Source organism: Hippichthys cyanospilos, chromosome 8, assembly GCF_059441005.1.
Source record: "Hippichthys cyanospilos isolate Australia breed blue-spotted pipefish chromosome 8, RoL_Hcya_1.0, whole genome shotgun sequence".
In the NCBI taxonomy this organism is placed as follows: domain Eukaryota; kingdom Metazoa; phylum Chordata; class Actinopteri; order Syngnathiformes; family Syngnathidae; genus Hippichthys; species Hippichthys cyanospilos.
In genome coordinates, this window is record NC_142376.1 from 17,605,671 (window position 1) to 17,623,671 (window position 18,001).

At 38.8% G+C, this 18,001-nt stretch overlaps 2 protein-coding genes across 7 annotated transcripts in view; one reads left to right on the forward strand and one right to left on the reverse strand.

The window, feature by feature from the left end:
- Nucleotides 1-158: 158 nt before the first annotated feature.
- On the reverse strand, nucleotides 159-12,675 carry LOC148420358 (isoaspartyl peptidase/L-asparaginase). Of its 2 annotated transcripts, none has more exons than XM_088420952.1 (7): nucleotides 12,579-12,675; nucleotides 4,316-4,512; nucleotides 3,947-4,089; nucleotides 2,586-2,749; nucleotides 1,246-1,364; nucleotides 1,005-1,115; nucleotides 159-910 (listed from the first exon to the last, which is right to left on the reverse strand). In XM_088420952.1, the coding sequence occupies exons 2-7, from the start codon at nucleotides 4,500-4,502 to the stop codon at nucleotides 705-707; spliced, it is 930 nt and encodes a 309-aa protein (XP_088277078.1). In that variant the 5' UTR covers nucleotides 4,503-4,512; nucleotides 12,579-12,675; the 3' UTR covers nucleotides 159-704. The 2 variants fall into 2 exon arrangements, with proteins under 2 accessions (XP_088277078.1, XP_088277077.1); XM_088420951.1 differs by lacking the exon at nucleotides 12,579-12,675 and adding an exon at nucleotides 5,553-5,585.
- khdrbs2 (KH domain containing, RNA binding, signal transduction associated 2) overlaps nucleotides 10,599-18,001 on the forward strand; it is a 63,982-nt gene continuing 56,579 nt past the window's right edge. For 3 of the 5 annotated variants that reach the window (XR_015866347.1, XR_015866349.1, XM_088420950.1), the window contains exon 1: nucleotides 10,600-11,620. Coding sequence is in view for 1 of the 5 variants with exons in the window: in XM_088420950.1 (XP_088277076.1) it covers nucleotides 11,530-11,620 (91 nt within the window). In the remaining 4 variants the exon portion in view is untranslated. Of the gene's footprint in view, nucleotides 11,621-18,001 lie in introns of all 5 variants that reach the window. The other 2 variants (XR_015866348.1, XR_015866350.1) reach the window with 2 other exon arrangements.

Consider the following 18,001-nt stretch of genomic DNA (forward strand, 5'->3'; position numbering starts at 1 on the left):
GCAAGCAAAAACACCTTTATTTAACCAGATAATAAAATCCCATTGGACCGAGGACTTTTTATCAAAGGCGAAGCACAATTACGTCACAGGAAAATGTAAACATCAAAGAGGACAAAAACTAGACCAAAAAAAAAAAAAAAAAACACCTACAAGTGAAAAATTACCATCAATTCAGAGTAAGGAGTAGTGACTGCCAAACACTTCACACACATCACACATCCCATATTTACAAGCAATTATGCAAAGAACATCGCTAAACATAATTTTTACATATTATAGCAAGGAGCAGATGGTAGAAAATCTGGAAATCAACTTTTCGTTCAAAAATACCAATGAGACCATTTGAGTCGACGGAAGGTCATTACATACTAATGTAGCAACTGTTCCCTTAAATGCCATGGAAATTGAATTGTTCCCTTTTTTGAGGCGTTGCGTGGTCATATTATTGCTACAACACACGAGGGTAGAAAAGTTATGATATGAAAATAAAGCTATGCCCCCACCACCTATTTAGGTAAGTTGGCTAGCCTCAGTGAATTAGGCCATAAGGCTTGAAAACAATGTGTTTTAAGGGAGTTCGTATGTTCAGATTTCACAAAATGTGTAGGTATTCTTCCATCTGACGATAGCAGGATTTCATACATACATTAGTACAACAGTCCTACTTTACTACATGAAGTGCTTGAACCATTCAAATGTTGTGATTAGGACACAGGCTCTTTACATTTTTCAGACGGCTCTAATCCATAGTACAGATCTTCATTTTCCACAGCTGCCCAAGCCATTCGTTGGGTGGTAAAAGCTGATGCCCACTGACCCATTGGGGAGATAACGATTACTCCACCAGCACCACTTACACGTTCTCCCATGTACTGCAGAGACATGTTTGAAGCCTCTTCCACGGATTTACCTGATCAGTGCAAAAAGAAGAGTTAATATGTTAACAACAAGTGAGCTGTCATGTCTTTGCCAAGTATAGAAAAATTTCATGTTTGAAATATAACCTTGTTCAACATGTGTCAGGACGAGTCTGGCCAGTGTCACTTTAAGAATTGACTCTCCATGGCCAGTACAAGAGACTGCACCACTGAGGTTGTCTGCATATCCCCCACAGCCTTATGTAAATACAGTTGAAACGTGAAAAACAGTTCTGATTTTAAAATTCTAGAGGACACATATTATGTATTCATAAAAGTTTGAGCAAATTTCAGTTAAACGAGTTAATGGAAGAAAAAAAAACTACACCGATAGCAGGACTGTCACCAACTCTGCCAACCATTTTGTGTCGGATCCCACCAGTAGATGTGGCACAGGCAACATTACCAGTGCAGTCCACAGCAACAGCACCAACAGTATCATGAGCCCTAAGAGTTTACAAGATCACATAAATGCACATCAATAGGCTTTGCAACTTTACCAAAAAGCTTACTTATCCACCATTCACTATTGGTATGTGACCGAACAAAACATTTCCACAAATGAGTGTTATTAAGGCAGTACAGTGGTTTTGGCCTTTCTGTGGTGGGATATACACTCTTTCCCCATGCGTATGCTTTTTTAATATGGATTTTCTGTGGTTTCCTCCAAGTTTTTACTTTACGACATTATATACAGATGTACTCTGTATGAAGATTTTCAAAAAGTGTAACAAAGACATCAATTGTTGTGGCACAGGAAATGTTACGTCTGGGCATGGTGAGTGAAGGCGTGGAGGGTAGTGGACCCACATGTAAGAAGCCGGAAGCAAGGTGAATTCCCCAAAAAAGAGTTTATTAAGAAAAATGATCAAAAACCAAGGAAGCGGACAGAATACGAAGTTACAACCAAAAACTCAGAAATGAACTTACCACTAATGGCGCAGGAAAACAAAGGGATAGAACTCACAAAAGTCTACTAACATAAAGCGACACTGGGATAACAACCACAAGTCAAAAACAATGACACAACTGAAAGCAAACTGGCCATTAAATACACGCTACACCAGGGGTGTCAAACTCATTCTTATGGAGGGCCACGTTGCAGTTACAGTTTCTGTCAGAGGGCCGGGATGACTGTGATCAAATACATTTTGGGTGTATCTGTCACACTTCCAACTAGTGTAGCTGGCTAACGTTAGCCACATTGCTAACGTATACAAGGGGAAAAAGCGCTTGCTTTTCCCCCCCAAACAATTTCAAATTGACTTACTAATGTGATATTTTGACCGGAAACTTGAATTGGAATGGGCGTTGCGCGGGCCGCGTGAAATGATATGGTGGTCCGGATCTGGCCCCCGGGCCTTGAGTTTCACACCTGTGCTCTACACTAACTAGGAAACACAAAACAGCTGGACGGAAACAGAAGGCGTGAGAAGCTGATTGGACGACACACAAAGGACAGGTACACACAGACAAGTGGAAACATATCATGCTAAATGAGTACAGACATTAGTGAAACTAAACAGGAACAAAGAGAAAGAAACCCCAAAACAGAAATGAACAGAAACCCCAATATTGACACAATCAAAAAACCCAACAAGCACCAACAGAACATGACAGGAATTTTTCTGTCCAAGTAGGTAAGCGATTTTAAAGTTAAAGTCTTACCACTGAGTGTTAAAGTCTTCCTTCACGCCTGTGACATATTTCTTGTGCTTATTCCATTCTTTTTTTTCATAATTGGTCACCAGCATATCAGAAGGCACTGTGGCCACGCCGATGCTCTTAGCAAATAAGTTTGCACCGCTGTCTGTCAACACGACGTGATCAGTCTGGGGTTTCCACCATTACAACAGAGAACAACAAACAAATCAATAAGATAACTGCGTGAGAATTTAAATTCTGTAAATGGTAAATAGAGTGCACTCATATTTATTGATATTCGAGGGTAGGGCACAACGTTGCAAATCCTTTTTTTTTTTTACATTTTTATTAGTGTTTGTGTAAATTAAATTTAATTTCGAATTATTCCATTTACACGGTCTTGATTCAGTATTTCCTAAAGCAATGGAGGCATAATGAATTCCACCAATTCACCACTTCACATGTACAGCAGAGGGCGCAATTCAGGCACAGCAAGTTTCCTCAAAGAAGCCACATCCATCCATCATCCATCCATCCATCCATCCATCCATCCATCCATCCATCCATCCATCCATCCATCCATCCATCCATCCATCCATCCATCCATCTCCATTCATTCTAAGCACTTATTATCACCAGAGTTGCAGGTGTCTTCCAATAACACTTCACCAGGAAGAATTTGGAAAATAGTGTTAGGCACTTTAGTGGGTATGGCTAAAGGCCCCTGTTGTGTATTTTTGGCATTCCCTGTTACTCCTGTGGCCAGACTGGCAAGGAAAATGATTTAGCCTCATCCCTGAAAATGTGGCTGATTGCAAGCCACTGGGAAAAGTGCAATTGAATGCCATTTTATTTCATACTGGCTATGGCCCCTGGTATGAGAGGTTTCCTTGCTCCTCTGTTTTCAAATGTGGCTATGGCTACCAGATGGAAAAATGTAGGAAATATAATTTGTAACAGCCAGATATGATTGATTTATAATATATCAATATTTTTTTTCTATCTATATTCTAGGGGATTTGTCCTTTTTGTCTTGCCTTTTTGTCAAATTCATACCCATGGAGAAATTCAGACACTTCAGTTGACCTAACTTGTTAATTTATGGACTCTAGGATGAAACATAAGTATATGGAGAGGGTTAGAAAACCTAGACAGGCACATTGTGAACAAGCATGGCACAGGATGATCTATTTACCGGGATTCAAACCCAGTAGTAACTCAGGACTGTGAGCCAGATGTGTTAGCCTCAAGGTTAACGTGCTGTCCTTTACAATTCATAATTCAAGAAAATTTAACCAAATGTCCGTCCCAGTTCCTAATAGTAATCAATATTCTTGGTGTGATGCTATTATAATCATGGAAGACTTATTTAGGGATACTGGCACCTTCTCCATCACTGCCCGTGCCAGTGAAACGGGGTTAGCGATGTTTTTTACTGCCGACACAGCACCACAAGCTAGCGTCTTTCCATCCATGATGATAGCATCCATCTCTACTTCCCCTTCCGCATTCAGAGTCGCTCCATGACCTTTAATGACATCAAGCACAATCAAACCACAACTAACACAACCTCAGATTCCATTTTGAATTTACATTTGATAAAGCTGCACCTTAATGGAAATGAGCAGGACTTTTTCCATGAATGAAAAAAGTTATTGTACAGTAAGTAGGACTACCCTAAAAATGGTTGATTCACTGGTTTTCCACAGCAGATGGCTTCAAATGTGTCAGCACATGAGGGTTATTTTGCTTACCTGCGTTAAACAAAGTGTTATCTTCCAGAGCCCGTACGGCTGACTCGACAGCATCCAGCGCCGCCCCTCCTTTTTGCAGCACAGCAAAGCCTTCACGTGCTGCTGCCTTAACACCTTCAACTGAGGCCTTGGCAAGGTCATCCGGAATGGCCCAAGCTCCACCGTGAACCACTATGACGGCTGACATCTTTCACTTTCTACAAAGACATTAGGTCATTGAATTTCACACCTGTCATGGATAGGTAAGAAGTCTTCCAAGTGCATTCTATTGCATTTCTCCAAATGCGGCTTAATGCACTTTATTCATTAAGGTTCGACAAGCAAAAGATAGTATTAAAATGCATGTTATTTTATCACCACAAAATTTCTATTCTCTCTGTAGCTCTGCCTTCAACCTCTTTCACCTCTACTTCTTTTACCTGTTCCTCTCCTTCTATTTGAGTTTTAGCAAACTTTTAGTACATTGCTTCCTCCCACTATAAACACTCTAAGCTATACCCAATTAGAGTGCTTTGAGAGTTTATTCTTGGATACAGTGCTTCAGTCTTGAAAAAAAAAATCCTTTCTTTATTCTATTGTGAAATATTCATGTGCACTATGCCCTAGTGAAAAGCTACTACACCTTAGATAAGCGAATGCACTAAAACGATTATTCACTGTAATAATACATGTTCCATTAACTCCATGTACTGTTGCTCATGGAACTCCGTGGCTACATGACACAATGACCAGGCTGTGTCAGCTTTATCACCTTGTCACAGGGGACAGGTTTTCAACAGGAAGGAAAAAAGGTGTATTACAATATTATAAAGGTCATAACATAAATCTCAATTTCTTGGGTTTGTTGCCGTCCACGCATCCATTTTCCAACCTGCTTGACCTTACAAAGGTCGCAGGCTTGCCCAGTGCCAGCCAATCGCAGGGCACACAAAGACAAAGGACTAGTCACACTCACAAACACAACTCAGGGCATTTTGAAGTGATCAAAACACTATGCATATTTTTAGGAACGTGGGCACGGGGAGAACATACGAACTCCACACAGGAAGGCAGGAGCCTGAATCGAACAGAAAATATCCACGCTACACACACAGCCATCCCCATTTGTCATAAAAATTTGATGAATAATATCTGCTCCTAACCTACTTTCGTCACCTCCTCTCAAAGCCAAAGTAGGCTAGTGCAAATCACTATTTGTTCTTCTTCTTCCCTTCCCAAATAATTTCCATCGCCTTACCTTTCATATGTGATCTGATTCACACAATGGTTCTGTCATCAGCTTTACGTAACAAGTGAACTTTGTTCCCCTTTCTTCCCTCCCCTTTCTTTCGGTAAAAGATTCCCACCACCTAAATTACATGATTAATGGGTGAATCTTTTATTTTACTTTGTCATGCCAACATGTTGCTAAACGGAGTTAACTTCATAACTAATTTCTTTCTTCATTTAGGGCCGATGTTTGTTGCTTCTGCTTATTAGCAGCGTGGTAGCACAATGATGTATTAATTCGACTCTAATTTGAAGAGGTCTAGTTCGTACTATCAATAGCATTATACTGTGTGTGTGTGTGTGTGTGTGTGTGTGTGTGTGCGTGCGTGTGTGTGTGCGTGCGTGTGTGCGTGCGTGTGTGCGTGTGTGTGTGTGTGTATATATATATATATATATATATATATATATATATATATATATATATATATATATATATACACTAATAAGTATTACTATGATTATTATTTTATCGATAAGGTATTGAAAAAATATAAGTTTAACAGTGCTTATTATCAGCGTGGTAGCACAATGATGTATTAATTCGACTCTAATTTGAAGAGGTCTAGTTCGTACTATCAATAGCATTATACTGTGTGTGTGTGCGTGTGTGTGTGCGTGTGTGTGTGTGTGTGTACATATATATATATATATATATATATATATATATATATATATATATATATATATATATATATATATATATATATATATATATATATATATATATATATATATATACACTAATAAGTATTACTATGATTATTATTTTATCGATAAGGTATTGAAAAAAAATAAGTTTAACAGTGTAATAACATTACGTAGATATGGACTGATAATAAGGTCACGTGTAAAGAGAATGAAGGTAAAAAACAAAATATCACCATTTGTATATGCAGTACTGGTTTTGACCGCTTGAGGTCAACAGAAGACAACCAAAAATAATCGTAAGTAATGAGGGCCACACAATAGCGCCGTGAATAACGACATAAATACGGTCAACGACAAATATACTTGTACAGTATATTAAGATAATGTTTCGCCAATAAATTGACTGAAAATCCCCCCCCCCCCCGCACAAACATAATCAAAATATCAAGTTAAAAATTACTTTTTATTTAATAAACGGACTTAACTGTTACACATTCAGAGAGTAGAATTAAAACGTTCACTGTAATGACTGTGGGCTACGCTGCATTCTACATATGCCTGTATAGGAAGTTTAAGCAAAACGTCATTCTCAACCAAAATCGGTAAATCTGACAATGCACCATTAGTCAACAAATATTTAACACTTGAACATATGTGGCTTGTATGATCATTTTAACTTTCTCTATCTCTGTAGTTTGAATGTGTTAAGTGTCATCTAAAGAAACTGCTTTTGCTAAAACAAACATGGCGGAAGTTCACATAATTTCTTTTTTGTTGTCGCTGGAAATGCTCTTATTTTAAGTTATATTTATGGAAATTCAACTTTTTGGATCTTGTAATCATGTTGTTACAGTGTTAATTTACAAGCCTAAACGCCTCTATTTTCCTTGCGTGCATTTCGATGTCCTCTAAGACAACCAAGTAAATTAACCCAGTAGTCCCCAACCCCCGGTCTGCGGACCGGTACCAATCCGTGGATCAACTGGTACCAGGCCGCGTGGGCTGCGTGCACACCGAATGCGAACGAGGCGAGAAATCGAAGACTTTTGTACTGTAGTCAATGGAGTGTGCATCGGGCGACGCGATGGACGTGAATGGAGCAACGCGAATGGCCACGCGCGGTCACGAGAAGCAAAATTTCGCCTTTCGCGTGAAGTTAAATTTTTTTAACTTTTGTCGCGTTTCGCGTCGCGACAGCCAATCAACTTCGGGAACATTCAACGGCTCACGCAGAGATCAGGAATGAATCATAGCGGCCGCTTTGCGGTCCCCGGGAGGGATCCAACACGGCCAGCTGATCTTTCAATACAAAACAAAGCCAAGCAAGAGCACTCACCTGGCATGTAGAAAGGTGGAAGCGAGAACTTGGGACATCTGGTATGTGCAGCGTTTGCTTCACTCAACAGCTGTTGAACAGTAGTTACGGTGCTAACCCCCCCCCCTCCAGTCCGCAATATAAATCTAAGGCGTTGACCGGTCCGTGGTGATCAAAAGGTTGGGGACCACTGATTTAACCCATTCGGACCTCATCATCACACTGGAGGCACATTTGCATGGCTTAAACAATGAATACGCTAAATCTTGATAATGTTGCCGGTCGCCACTTATAAGAAGTGATTTGACTAACATTTAGCAATCAAAATCAAATGACATAAAGCACAAACTTAATGCGTTCATCTTTTTTTCTTTTTTTTTTTTTTTTTAGCTTTTAAGACAGGTCTCAATTACTTCAAAAAACAAATGTAAGTGCTCATTTTTGTTCCAAAACACATTTACGCTCATACTAGTCTAACAAACATGCGTTCTGTAAAATTTCAAGCGTAGTTTTTTTTTCATGATTTATCTGTAAATTACAATGGTTCATAAGTATTTGCACCAATAAGAAAATAATTGCTAGTACCTAATACAGAAGCCTTGTTAGCAATTACAGAGGTCAACTGTTTGCAGTAGATCTTCACCAGGTTTGAACATACTGCAACAGAGATTTTGGCCCACTCCTCCACACTGTAAGGTTTCAGGTCTGTCGCTGAGCAACATGACGTTTCGGCTCCCTCCAAAGATTTTCTATTGGCTTTAGGTCTGGACACTGGCTAGGACACCTAGAACCTTGATCTGCTTCTTACACAGCCACTCCTTGGTCATCTTGGCTGTGTGCTTCTAATCATTGTCATGTTGGAAAATCTAACCACGACTCACCTTCAATGCTCTGACTGAAGGAAGGAGATTGTTGCTCAAAATCTGACGATATTTGACGCCATAAATTCTCTACTTACTGTAATATAGTACAGTCGCCCTGCCCCCTTTACCTAAAAGCACCACCAAAGCATGATGTTTCCACCCCCATACTTCACAGTAGGGATCCTCATCCTTCTTTTTCTTCCACACACGAAAAGTGGAATTTACACCAAAAAGTTCAATTTTTGAGTCATCTGACCACATGTTTTTCTCCTATGATCCTTCTGGATCATTCAGATGGTCTCTGGAAAACTTTAGACAGATCTGCACATGTGCAGACTTTTACAGGGGAACCTTCTGTGTGATGCATGATTTTGAACCATGGTCGTAGTGTTCTACCGACAGCATCCTTTGAAATTATAGTAGCAGCTCTCTTCAGGTCATTGACCAGCTTTTCCCGTGCAGTTCTGGGCTGTCCCCTCACTTTTCTCATCATGAGTGCTGCTCCATAACGACAGATCTTACAAGGTGGTAGATTAGCAGTCATGTTTAGCCTTTTTCATTTTCTAACAATTGTTGCAACAGTGGCTTTATTCTCACCAAACTGCTTCCCAATTGCCCCATTGCATTTCCCAGCTTTGTGGAGTTCTACTACTTTGTCTCAAGTGTCTTTAGAAAGCACTCTGACTGTGGGATGCACAGGTAACATTATTGACCTCAAAGGGGTGGTGGGTGGGTGGTTACCAGTGAGGTGAAGGTGGAAGATGTGTGTGTGTGTGTGTGTGTGGGGGGGGTATGTATGTATGTACCTATAACTACAGTTGTACAGAATGCAGCGGCGAGACTATTGACAAGGACGAGAAAGTTTGATCATATTACTCCGATTCTAGCTGACCTGCATTGGCTTCCAATACACGTGAGATGTGATTTTAAGGTGTTGTTAATTACTTATAAAATTTTACACGGTTTAGCTCCTTCCTATCTCGTCGACTTAGTATCACCTTATGTTCCGTCCCGACAACTTCGATCGCAAAATGCCGGTTTGCTATCGACCCCACGGGCTAAAAAGAAGTCTGCGGGATCAAGGGCATTTTCCATTCGCGCGCCAGTACTATGGAATGCCCTACCTATGGAAGTTCGCGCAGCCACCTCGGTAGAAATCTTTAAATCCCGACTAAAAACACATCTATACTCAAAAGCATTTAGTTAAATTAGCCTGTCTGCAGCCTTCTTCTTTTTCTTCTTTTTTCCTGCCCCCCTCTTCCGGCCGGGAGAGGGGGCTAGCTAGATGGTGAGGGTTGACTTGACCACCTCCATTGGGTCCTGCGCTGGTCGACCATCACGGGTTAGGAGTCTAGCCGTCTGCGGTCCACCTGGCTGGAATGCGGGATGGTTCCTGCCCAATGGCTTTGCCTGCTGTCAAGACATCACTGCACTATATAGCACAATATGTTTTCTGTAATTTATATTGTTTCTGTGTTCGGTACATGCAGCATCCACTTCAACCTGTGGGCCTAGAAGGGGGCTCCTCCCACCTGTGGTCCCTTCTGGAGGTTTCTGATTTTCCCCAAATTGGGGTTTTTGAGTTTTTCCTTCCCCTTCTGGGAGCTTTGACAGGGGATGCTGTTGTGTACCTTACATTGAAAAGATGTCTCTGTATGACCTCTTTTCATTCTGTGAAGCCCTTTGAGACTTCGGTGATTTAGGGCTATATAAATAAAATTTGATTGATTGATTGATACAGTTTCAGACTTCTCCCTATTTTCTAAGAAGGAAAACTTGCAAAATCAGGAGGGGGTGTAAATTATGTTCCTCACTGTGTATCGAGAGAGAGAGAGAGAGAGAGAGAGAGAGAGGAGTATATATATATATATATATATATATATATATATATATATATATATATATATATATATATATATATATATATATATATATATATATATATATATATATATATATATATAGAGAGAGAGAGAGAGAGAGAGAGAGAGAGAGAGAGAGAGAGAGAGAGAGAGAGAGAGAGAGAGAGATACACAGCACACATACACATATGTATACAGTGTGTTCCAAAATGGTTGACCCCATTCTAAATGCTCATATCTCGGAAACTACTTGATGGCTCTTGAAACTAAATACACTTTAGGTTGAAGGTCATAACTTTTATCTGTTTCTTTATGGTGTTTTTGCGACAAAAACAACTGTCATGACCCTAGTGGCTTGGTTGTATTTGTGTTTTTTTGTGTCTATCTGCAGGCGTTTGTAGGTAATTGTACTTAGGGAATAACTGTTGCTGTGGCTGTTCCCTGCCTTTGTTGGATCAAATGTCATGTCTGACACTAGCAACTTCAAGTATATGATGTTTATGTTAAAATTTATATCATGAGCATTGTTAAGTTTCTATGACACATTATGGCCACATTATCCTGGTATCCTGAGCTCATAAAAACAACTACTAAAACCATGAAATACAAATGAAAAAAATATATATTTTTTGCACTTTGTTCTTATGTGCACAGTAAACATCTCTTTTTCTTTCTTCCTCCCAGCAGGGAAAATGTGGGTAATAACTGTAACTTTTACAGCCATTTCGGTTTACGCAAGTTAAAGTCAATCGCAAATCTTGAAGGTAATTCTTACCAATTGATTAAGTTGGAAAAAAATGAACTCTCAGACTTTTCTCTGTATCAACATATTCTTTAAACTCAATATGTGGCAGCCCCCTTGTTGTTGTCAGTGTGTGTGTTTTGCAGATTTTGTTCTGCATGTGGAAGAAGGAGGGATGTCTTTGTTCTGCAGCAGCCCCAGTCCCAGCATGTGTCCAATAGTGTTTGGGGGGGCGGGGAACAGCGTGCAGTGCGCACCCAGAGAGTGTGAGCATCTGGCGCGGAGCTGAAGAGGAGGAGAGGCACGAGCCAGCGGTCTAAGAGATGGGCTCACTTCTATGAATCACAAGTCCACTTGCAGGCAAGCATCTCGGACACCTTGGAGGACGAAACCAACCAGTGCTCTTTTTTTGGGAGGAATCTGCTCGTGATCGAGTCTAGAGCTGCCAACAAGATCGAGGAGTCAAATATTGGACGCCTGCACGACCTGCTGTGTGCATACCTGCACTGATTATAATGCATCAAAATAATTACATACCTGAACTGGTAGCTGAGAAAAACACTTTGGAGCCCCAGTTTGGGCATGCACTACGCCTGCTTGCAGAAGGTAAGTCACTCATAATCCAGTGCTCCTAAATCTTTTCTTGTTTTGTATGTATACATTTTTTAGTGTTCTCCCACTAAGGAAAGTTTGTTATGAACTATTGTGAACACAGAGCTCCTCTATCCTAAGATACACTGCTGAGAATCTCAATTGGTCACAAAAATCAAATGCCTATTATGCAATAAATTTAAAGAAAAGTATAGCTGATTTGAATCGTCAAGTGCATGTGTTGTCATTATTCCAAAATATGATTGCAATTACAGATAAGGATAATATTGACCAAACATGTTTCAGATCACTTCCTGAATATAAAACCATAAGAAAGCCGATGAATTTACTCTTTTAGTTTCAACAGTGACAGAGATGTTCTCGTGACTCTTCTCCATTATGCAAACAAAATGTGAGGCCAACTTTATGACAAGATATCTTCTATTGCAAGCTGAGTAAAATATTGTTTGTCACAAAGGACTAATTTCCACTTCACAGTGCAAACACAGAGACAGGTGCTTTGCAGTGATTTACCCTGTGCAGACTATTCATTAGGGATTCATTAGTACACAGGCAATGTATCATCTTTATAGTATGCTTATTAGTGCAAAGAATACAGTAATTGATAACTGTTTTAACATAGGATGCTCTGTTTTTTTATTAGCACAGTCTGTGTCTGTTCTATTACTTATTTCCCAAAAAGATTAATAAAGTGGCAAAGAAAGATTTTTTCCATTGTCATAAATTAACAAATAAAGGCTCATTTTGAACATTGATCTACTCAAACTAGTGCTGTCAGGATAATTTCAATAAACAGGCAAAAATAAAGGAAATTAACACATATTTATCACACCATATTGCATGGAATTATACTGGTGCAATATGTTTGCAAATGGTTGTGCCATGTCAAATAGACACAATAACTGTTCAACTGAAAGGTAATATGACAGGTTCAAGTAATCTGCATACATACTGTAGACAGGAGTGTCATGTGTTTCCTCCCCGGAGAAGTTGAGCGGATGCTTCCTGTGCGTGTTTGGGAATGTGTTAATGAAACACCTAGGATGAAGAATCAGATAGTGTGGCCTGAAGTATGCTAGACAACAGGTGGACTCAAATATCAACTGACATCATTGCTCATCATATTCATGATGCTGTACGTACTCTAATATAAAGATATAGTATGTTTTATTCATGAGGTTTTGTGTAAGAAATAACTGATTCAGTCTACAAAGTAAGGCAAAAGCAGTAAGGCAGAGCTAAGATGATAAAAATTCAGTTTGGATCTTTTTTTTTTTTTTTTTTTTTTTTTAACCAATGTGGAGAGACAGTGGACATTCTTCCAGGTTTGTAGGTCTGTGACCTGCAAAAGTTATATCCATCCATTCATTCATCCATCCATCAATTTTCTATATAGCGCTTGTCCTCATTCGGTTGAGCTGAAGCTTCTCCCGGCTGACTTTGCAACCAGGTTGGCAGCAATTGCAGGCAAAACTGAAAACTAATTTCACAGCAAAATGAAATTACATTTTGAAATGCTCACCCTTTTTAATGACGTGATTATTTTCAGCAAAATTTACAGAACTCACTTTGAACCACACTTAACATGCCCTTCTCATGAGTGTAGATTTATTTATCTATGGTGTATTTATGGTTGATATTATTTAATAGTACGGCTTGGTGGCAGAGTAGTTAGTATGTGTGCCTCACAGTTCAGAGTTCCGAGTTCAAATCCAGCTCATGCTGGCATTCCTGTGTGGAGTTTTCATGTTCTTTCCGAGCCCACACTCCAAAAACATGCATGGTAGGTGTATTGGACACTCTAAATTGTCCTTAGGTGTGATTGGGTGTGTGAATTGTTGTTCATCCCTCTGTGCCCTGTGATTGGCTGGCAACCAGTTCAGGTGTCACCCGCCTACTGCATGAAGACAGCTGGGATAGGCACCAGCAAGCCTGGGGCCCTAAAGAGGATAAGTGGCAATAGAAAATGGATGGATGAATTTATTTAATATGCACCAATTGGAGGAGCGCTGCTAATTTCGTTGTATACCTGCTGTACAATTAAAACAAAGGTATTTTATTCTATTCTGTATCAAATCAATAAATACTCAAATTGATAGATAAACATGCAGCCATTTGTGTATTCAATTTAGATTTAACTTTAATTGAATAATAATTTTAATAGAACATGAATTAGTTCTCATTTGAGACAACACAGTTGACATTTTTAAAGGCTGCCTGAGCCAAGAAGTTGATGTAAAAAAATGGATCAGTAGGGACTAGCATCTTTTAATGTTTTATAGCTCTATGTACATAGATGTTTTATTTGCTCATGAAGTCACCCTTTTTGCTTTTCCATTTGTAATGCGGTGCTGACTTCCTTAAAAAACACTTGTCTTCTACTGTTATGTACCGTATCTATACTTTGGAAGTTACTGTATGCATCTTGACTTTTCATTTGCATATCATTTTTTCAGAGAGTTGTGATCCGTAGACTTAAATTGGTCAGTTTGCTGTCATTTTTAAACATGGTCGATTAGAGGCAATACATTATAGTGAGTCAACATTCTACGCCGATGGTCACGCTAAAACTGACTTTATCCACCACCGAACAGTGTTTTTAATCAATCAAGTTGTGGAAAAATGTTGACTGTCATGGTTTCAACTTTGCCAGTCCATAATGATGATCAATTCAGTAATTAGATTTGCGAGTTTAATCAAGAAATGTTTAAAGTAGTGTCAGCTTTAATGCCTGCTGGTAAAACGCCTGACCTCTCACATGCTGAAAATGAACATACCCATGGAGAAAATCATTGCTAGAGAACTCATTCTAAAAATTTGCTTCATAATTTTGTCCAAAATGATCAAAAATTTCTAACTGATCTAATTAAATGGTGTAATTTAAAATGATCCAAATCCTCAAAATCTTTTCAAATTTATGAATGCTCTTGGATTATCTTGGACATTTGCAAACATCTGGTTTTGCTTTGCAAAACACCGTTTCGCCTTTCTGATATTTTATCGACCAATCCAGCGAATTAATCATAATCAGTTTATATTTGTGTATCTTCTGCACTGTCATTTTGAAATAATGTCCTGTTTATGATGAAGGAATTGAAATGAACAGATATGTTTAAAATCTGATTTATGAATGAATCAATAAAATAGCCAACATTGATTGATTATTAAAACTGTATTAGTGGCCTTAAAACGAACACACCGTAATGGGTACAAAACCCACTAAATCCATGAACAAACATATCTAGCCAAGAAAGAAAATTTCGCCCATGTGCATAGTTGGAGTACATTTTGCATTAGACTTGCACTGCATGAAAACTAAGCCCTGAATGATTAAATATTTAAATGATTTCATTAATGCTATGTCAATTGGGCAAAATAGTGTGTTTTTATCGCAAACTAAAACATCAGCATTAGCATGTCTGCTAGCATCTTTGTCAAGGATGTTGTGGCAGAACAAACAGTTATCTTGACGTGTGTGCCGTTATGATCAAAATGTTCAAACGTGAAACATAATTCATGGCCTTACTCTGAATTCTAATCATGTACCATTTTCAGTCATTTTTTTGTTCGTTCCAATATAGGAAATTACTATGCAGCAGGTTAAAATTTCCTTGTAATGTGATCCATCAAAAGGACACAAAAGTTATATGCCGGGAAAGTGAAACTGCGCATTATGTTTTCAGCATTAAGCTGACAAGGTTATCAAACTGGACTCACAATGAATGTTTGGCATTATCATTCACTTTCAAGGTCTGGAGCATTCCACGCAAGTCTAATGAGTGAATGAGCCAGAGAATAGAGATAGGCATACAAATGATTATAACTGTACCCCTTCAAGGTTTGAATGGCTCATTAAATACTGTGTCAATGTCAACGACAAAAAGAAGGCTAACATTTAAACACTTTATAGCTGTAGTCAGACCCAACACGAGCTGAGCTAAGTCAATCCGTGCTCGACGGCATGATTGACACATTTGAAAAAGCTACTGTATGTTTGTATCCTGCAATTAGAGTCACATGGGGCAAATTGTAAATTTAGTCTTCAATTTGCACGCATCAAGGATAGCGGATTATTTGTTTTATTTTTTTATTGAAGTACAGGAAGCTGACCGACCGTTAACTGCCCAATATAACACATTCCTGTGTATAAGACACACCTTTAATTTTAGGGTCAAATTCTCATTACTTTTTTTATGGAGGGTACCTGACACCCTGGACTAATGCTTACTAAATATGAGCAAATTGAGCGCTTTAAAGATGCACATACAACACAGATATTCCTACATGCATTTCCAAGTAAGGAATGGAAATCAATCTTTCATATGATACCACCCATATTTACATAGCCATAGCACATAATATTCTGTCGGCCTTGAAAGTGAAAACGCTAAATATCCTGGCCCTCTAGAGGTTTCCCTTTTTCGATAATGCCTGGCACTGAATAAGTTAGCTGTGTTTGAGATTTCCCACATTGTTAGCGGTCAGTGAACGCGTTACCAGTGTAATGTTGAATGGGCTTGAAGCTGTTGTTTTTCCTTTTCCTCACGACACAGTTTGAGTTAATTTTACCATAAATACCCAAAGTTGAGCAGCATCCATGTTTCGCAATGTTTATGATTGTGTGTATATGGCAAAATACCACAACTGTTTAACAAGTCAAATGGATTACCTCCCCATGTTCACTAACCAGTGCACTCTTAATTGAATCAGCTGGAGACATCATAACTTTTTCCTCTCGGTTTTAGTAATATTCCTGTGTGTGAAAAAGGATAGACTCGGACGTTGGTTCAGTCTGCCCGCTTCTTTTACAGAAAATAATGTCATAACAACCTCAACTAACACAAGCTGCTGTTAGCTGCAACGGGCACTTTATGCTTATAGCCAACTGACTGCCCCCTCCTCTAGTACGTCCCATTACGGTAATTATTGTAAGTAAGAATATGGCCGATATAAAAAGGCACATCTGTGCATCAAAATGCGGCTTATGTGGCTGACAGATAAATCTTCCTCATATGGTGTAGAATAAAAAAAATAACAATAATAATTTTAAAGTGAACGTTTATAGGACACATCCATACTTTTGGCCTTCATTTTTAGAAAAAAAAAGTGTGTCTCATATTTGGGGAACTACAACAAGTAAGTATTTTACATTGTTGCTTTAGAAGAAAATATCTGTTTTTGTGTGAGCACATGCCACAGGTAGGCAATTTTGAAAGCTGTTTCATCTCATTCAGGCACTGTGACAAAATGTAATGAGTAATTCACCTTTAAAATTTTAAATCTGCATCATTTCTCTTATTTGGACCATTGTCCATCACCACCATGTGGTCATCTAATAGGCCCAAACTCCATGCTTATACTACTTGTTTAACATGACTCACTTTCAATTTTTTTGTTCTTACACAGTATCTTTTGTCATGTTAACAGGAAGGCTTTTTTATCATTCCGATTGAAAGAATTTTGAAAGTAGATCTCTGTTTTACTTTCACAAGTGAACTATTGCGGTCAGCTGTTTACATGCTCATTCCATTAATCAGATCACCCATGACGCATCGAGATTGATCACCTGATTTAAAAAGATGGTGATCACAAATCGATTTAGCACAGTGGTTGTAAGTGTTTTGCAGCTTTTATTAAAGTTACATCTGGATGAAAATAAGTTACAAGTACTTTAAAAGAAGTTATCCCATCCAAGAAGGGGTCTGGTAAGGTGCAACCGTTTTATTGTCCTATATGTTGACGTGATCATACATTATTCCAAACCGGTGCCTGCCTGGACCGTACGCAGATTGGCTATTCCTTTCTCGTGATTTGGAATGAAATTTTTATTCAGATTCTGCCTTTTCATTCCAAATGGCCATTCAGATTGACTGTGTAAAGCTGGCTAATGTTAATATACTCAAACTTGGGAAAAATAAGACTTTGAGCAGATATAGAGAAAAATTTCTGACAGAATATACTGGTGTCACAATATACAGTATAGGTCAAAAGTTTGGATACAACCTACATTTTTTAAAGGATCCATATCATGGGAATTTTGCTTTTTCGAGATTTTAAGCATGTTACAATGTTGATTTCTCACCTTAAGTACCCCCAAAATATTACTTTCCTTCATTGCTGCATTTCGAACAATTCCTTCTTTATTCTGAGCTCTCAGCACCGGCTGAGCAGATGAAAATATCTTGTGAAAGGCAATATGACAATAACAGTCCCTCGTGCCGCCTCTACATTGTCTCTTACCGCCAGTGGAAGAGTAAATACACGCCCACCTTTTCCGAGGAGTCGTTGATGGTTTTTAGTTTTGGTTTCATTTAAGCTTCATTTTGCTTCAAGTTGGCCAAGTAAACAGCTACGTTTCATTTTTTAGATACAAAA

Excerpts from the sequence above, each read along its gene's own strand:
- LOC148420358 (XM_088420952.1), bottom strand. The coding sequence starts at position 4,502 with ATGTCAGCCGTCATAGTGGTTCACGGTGGAGCTTGGGCCATTCCGGAT. Across the intron at positions 4,090-4,315 it reads TAACACTTTGTTTAACGCAG|GTCATGGAGCGACTCTGAAT; the intron begins GTAAGCAAAATA and ends ATGTCATTAAAG. Across the intron at positions 911-1,004 it reads CCTGACACATGTTGAACAAG|GTAAATCCGTGGAAGAGGCT; the intron begins GTTATATTTCAA and ends TGCACTGATCAG.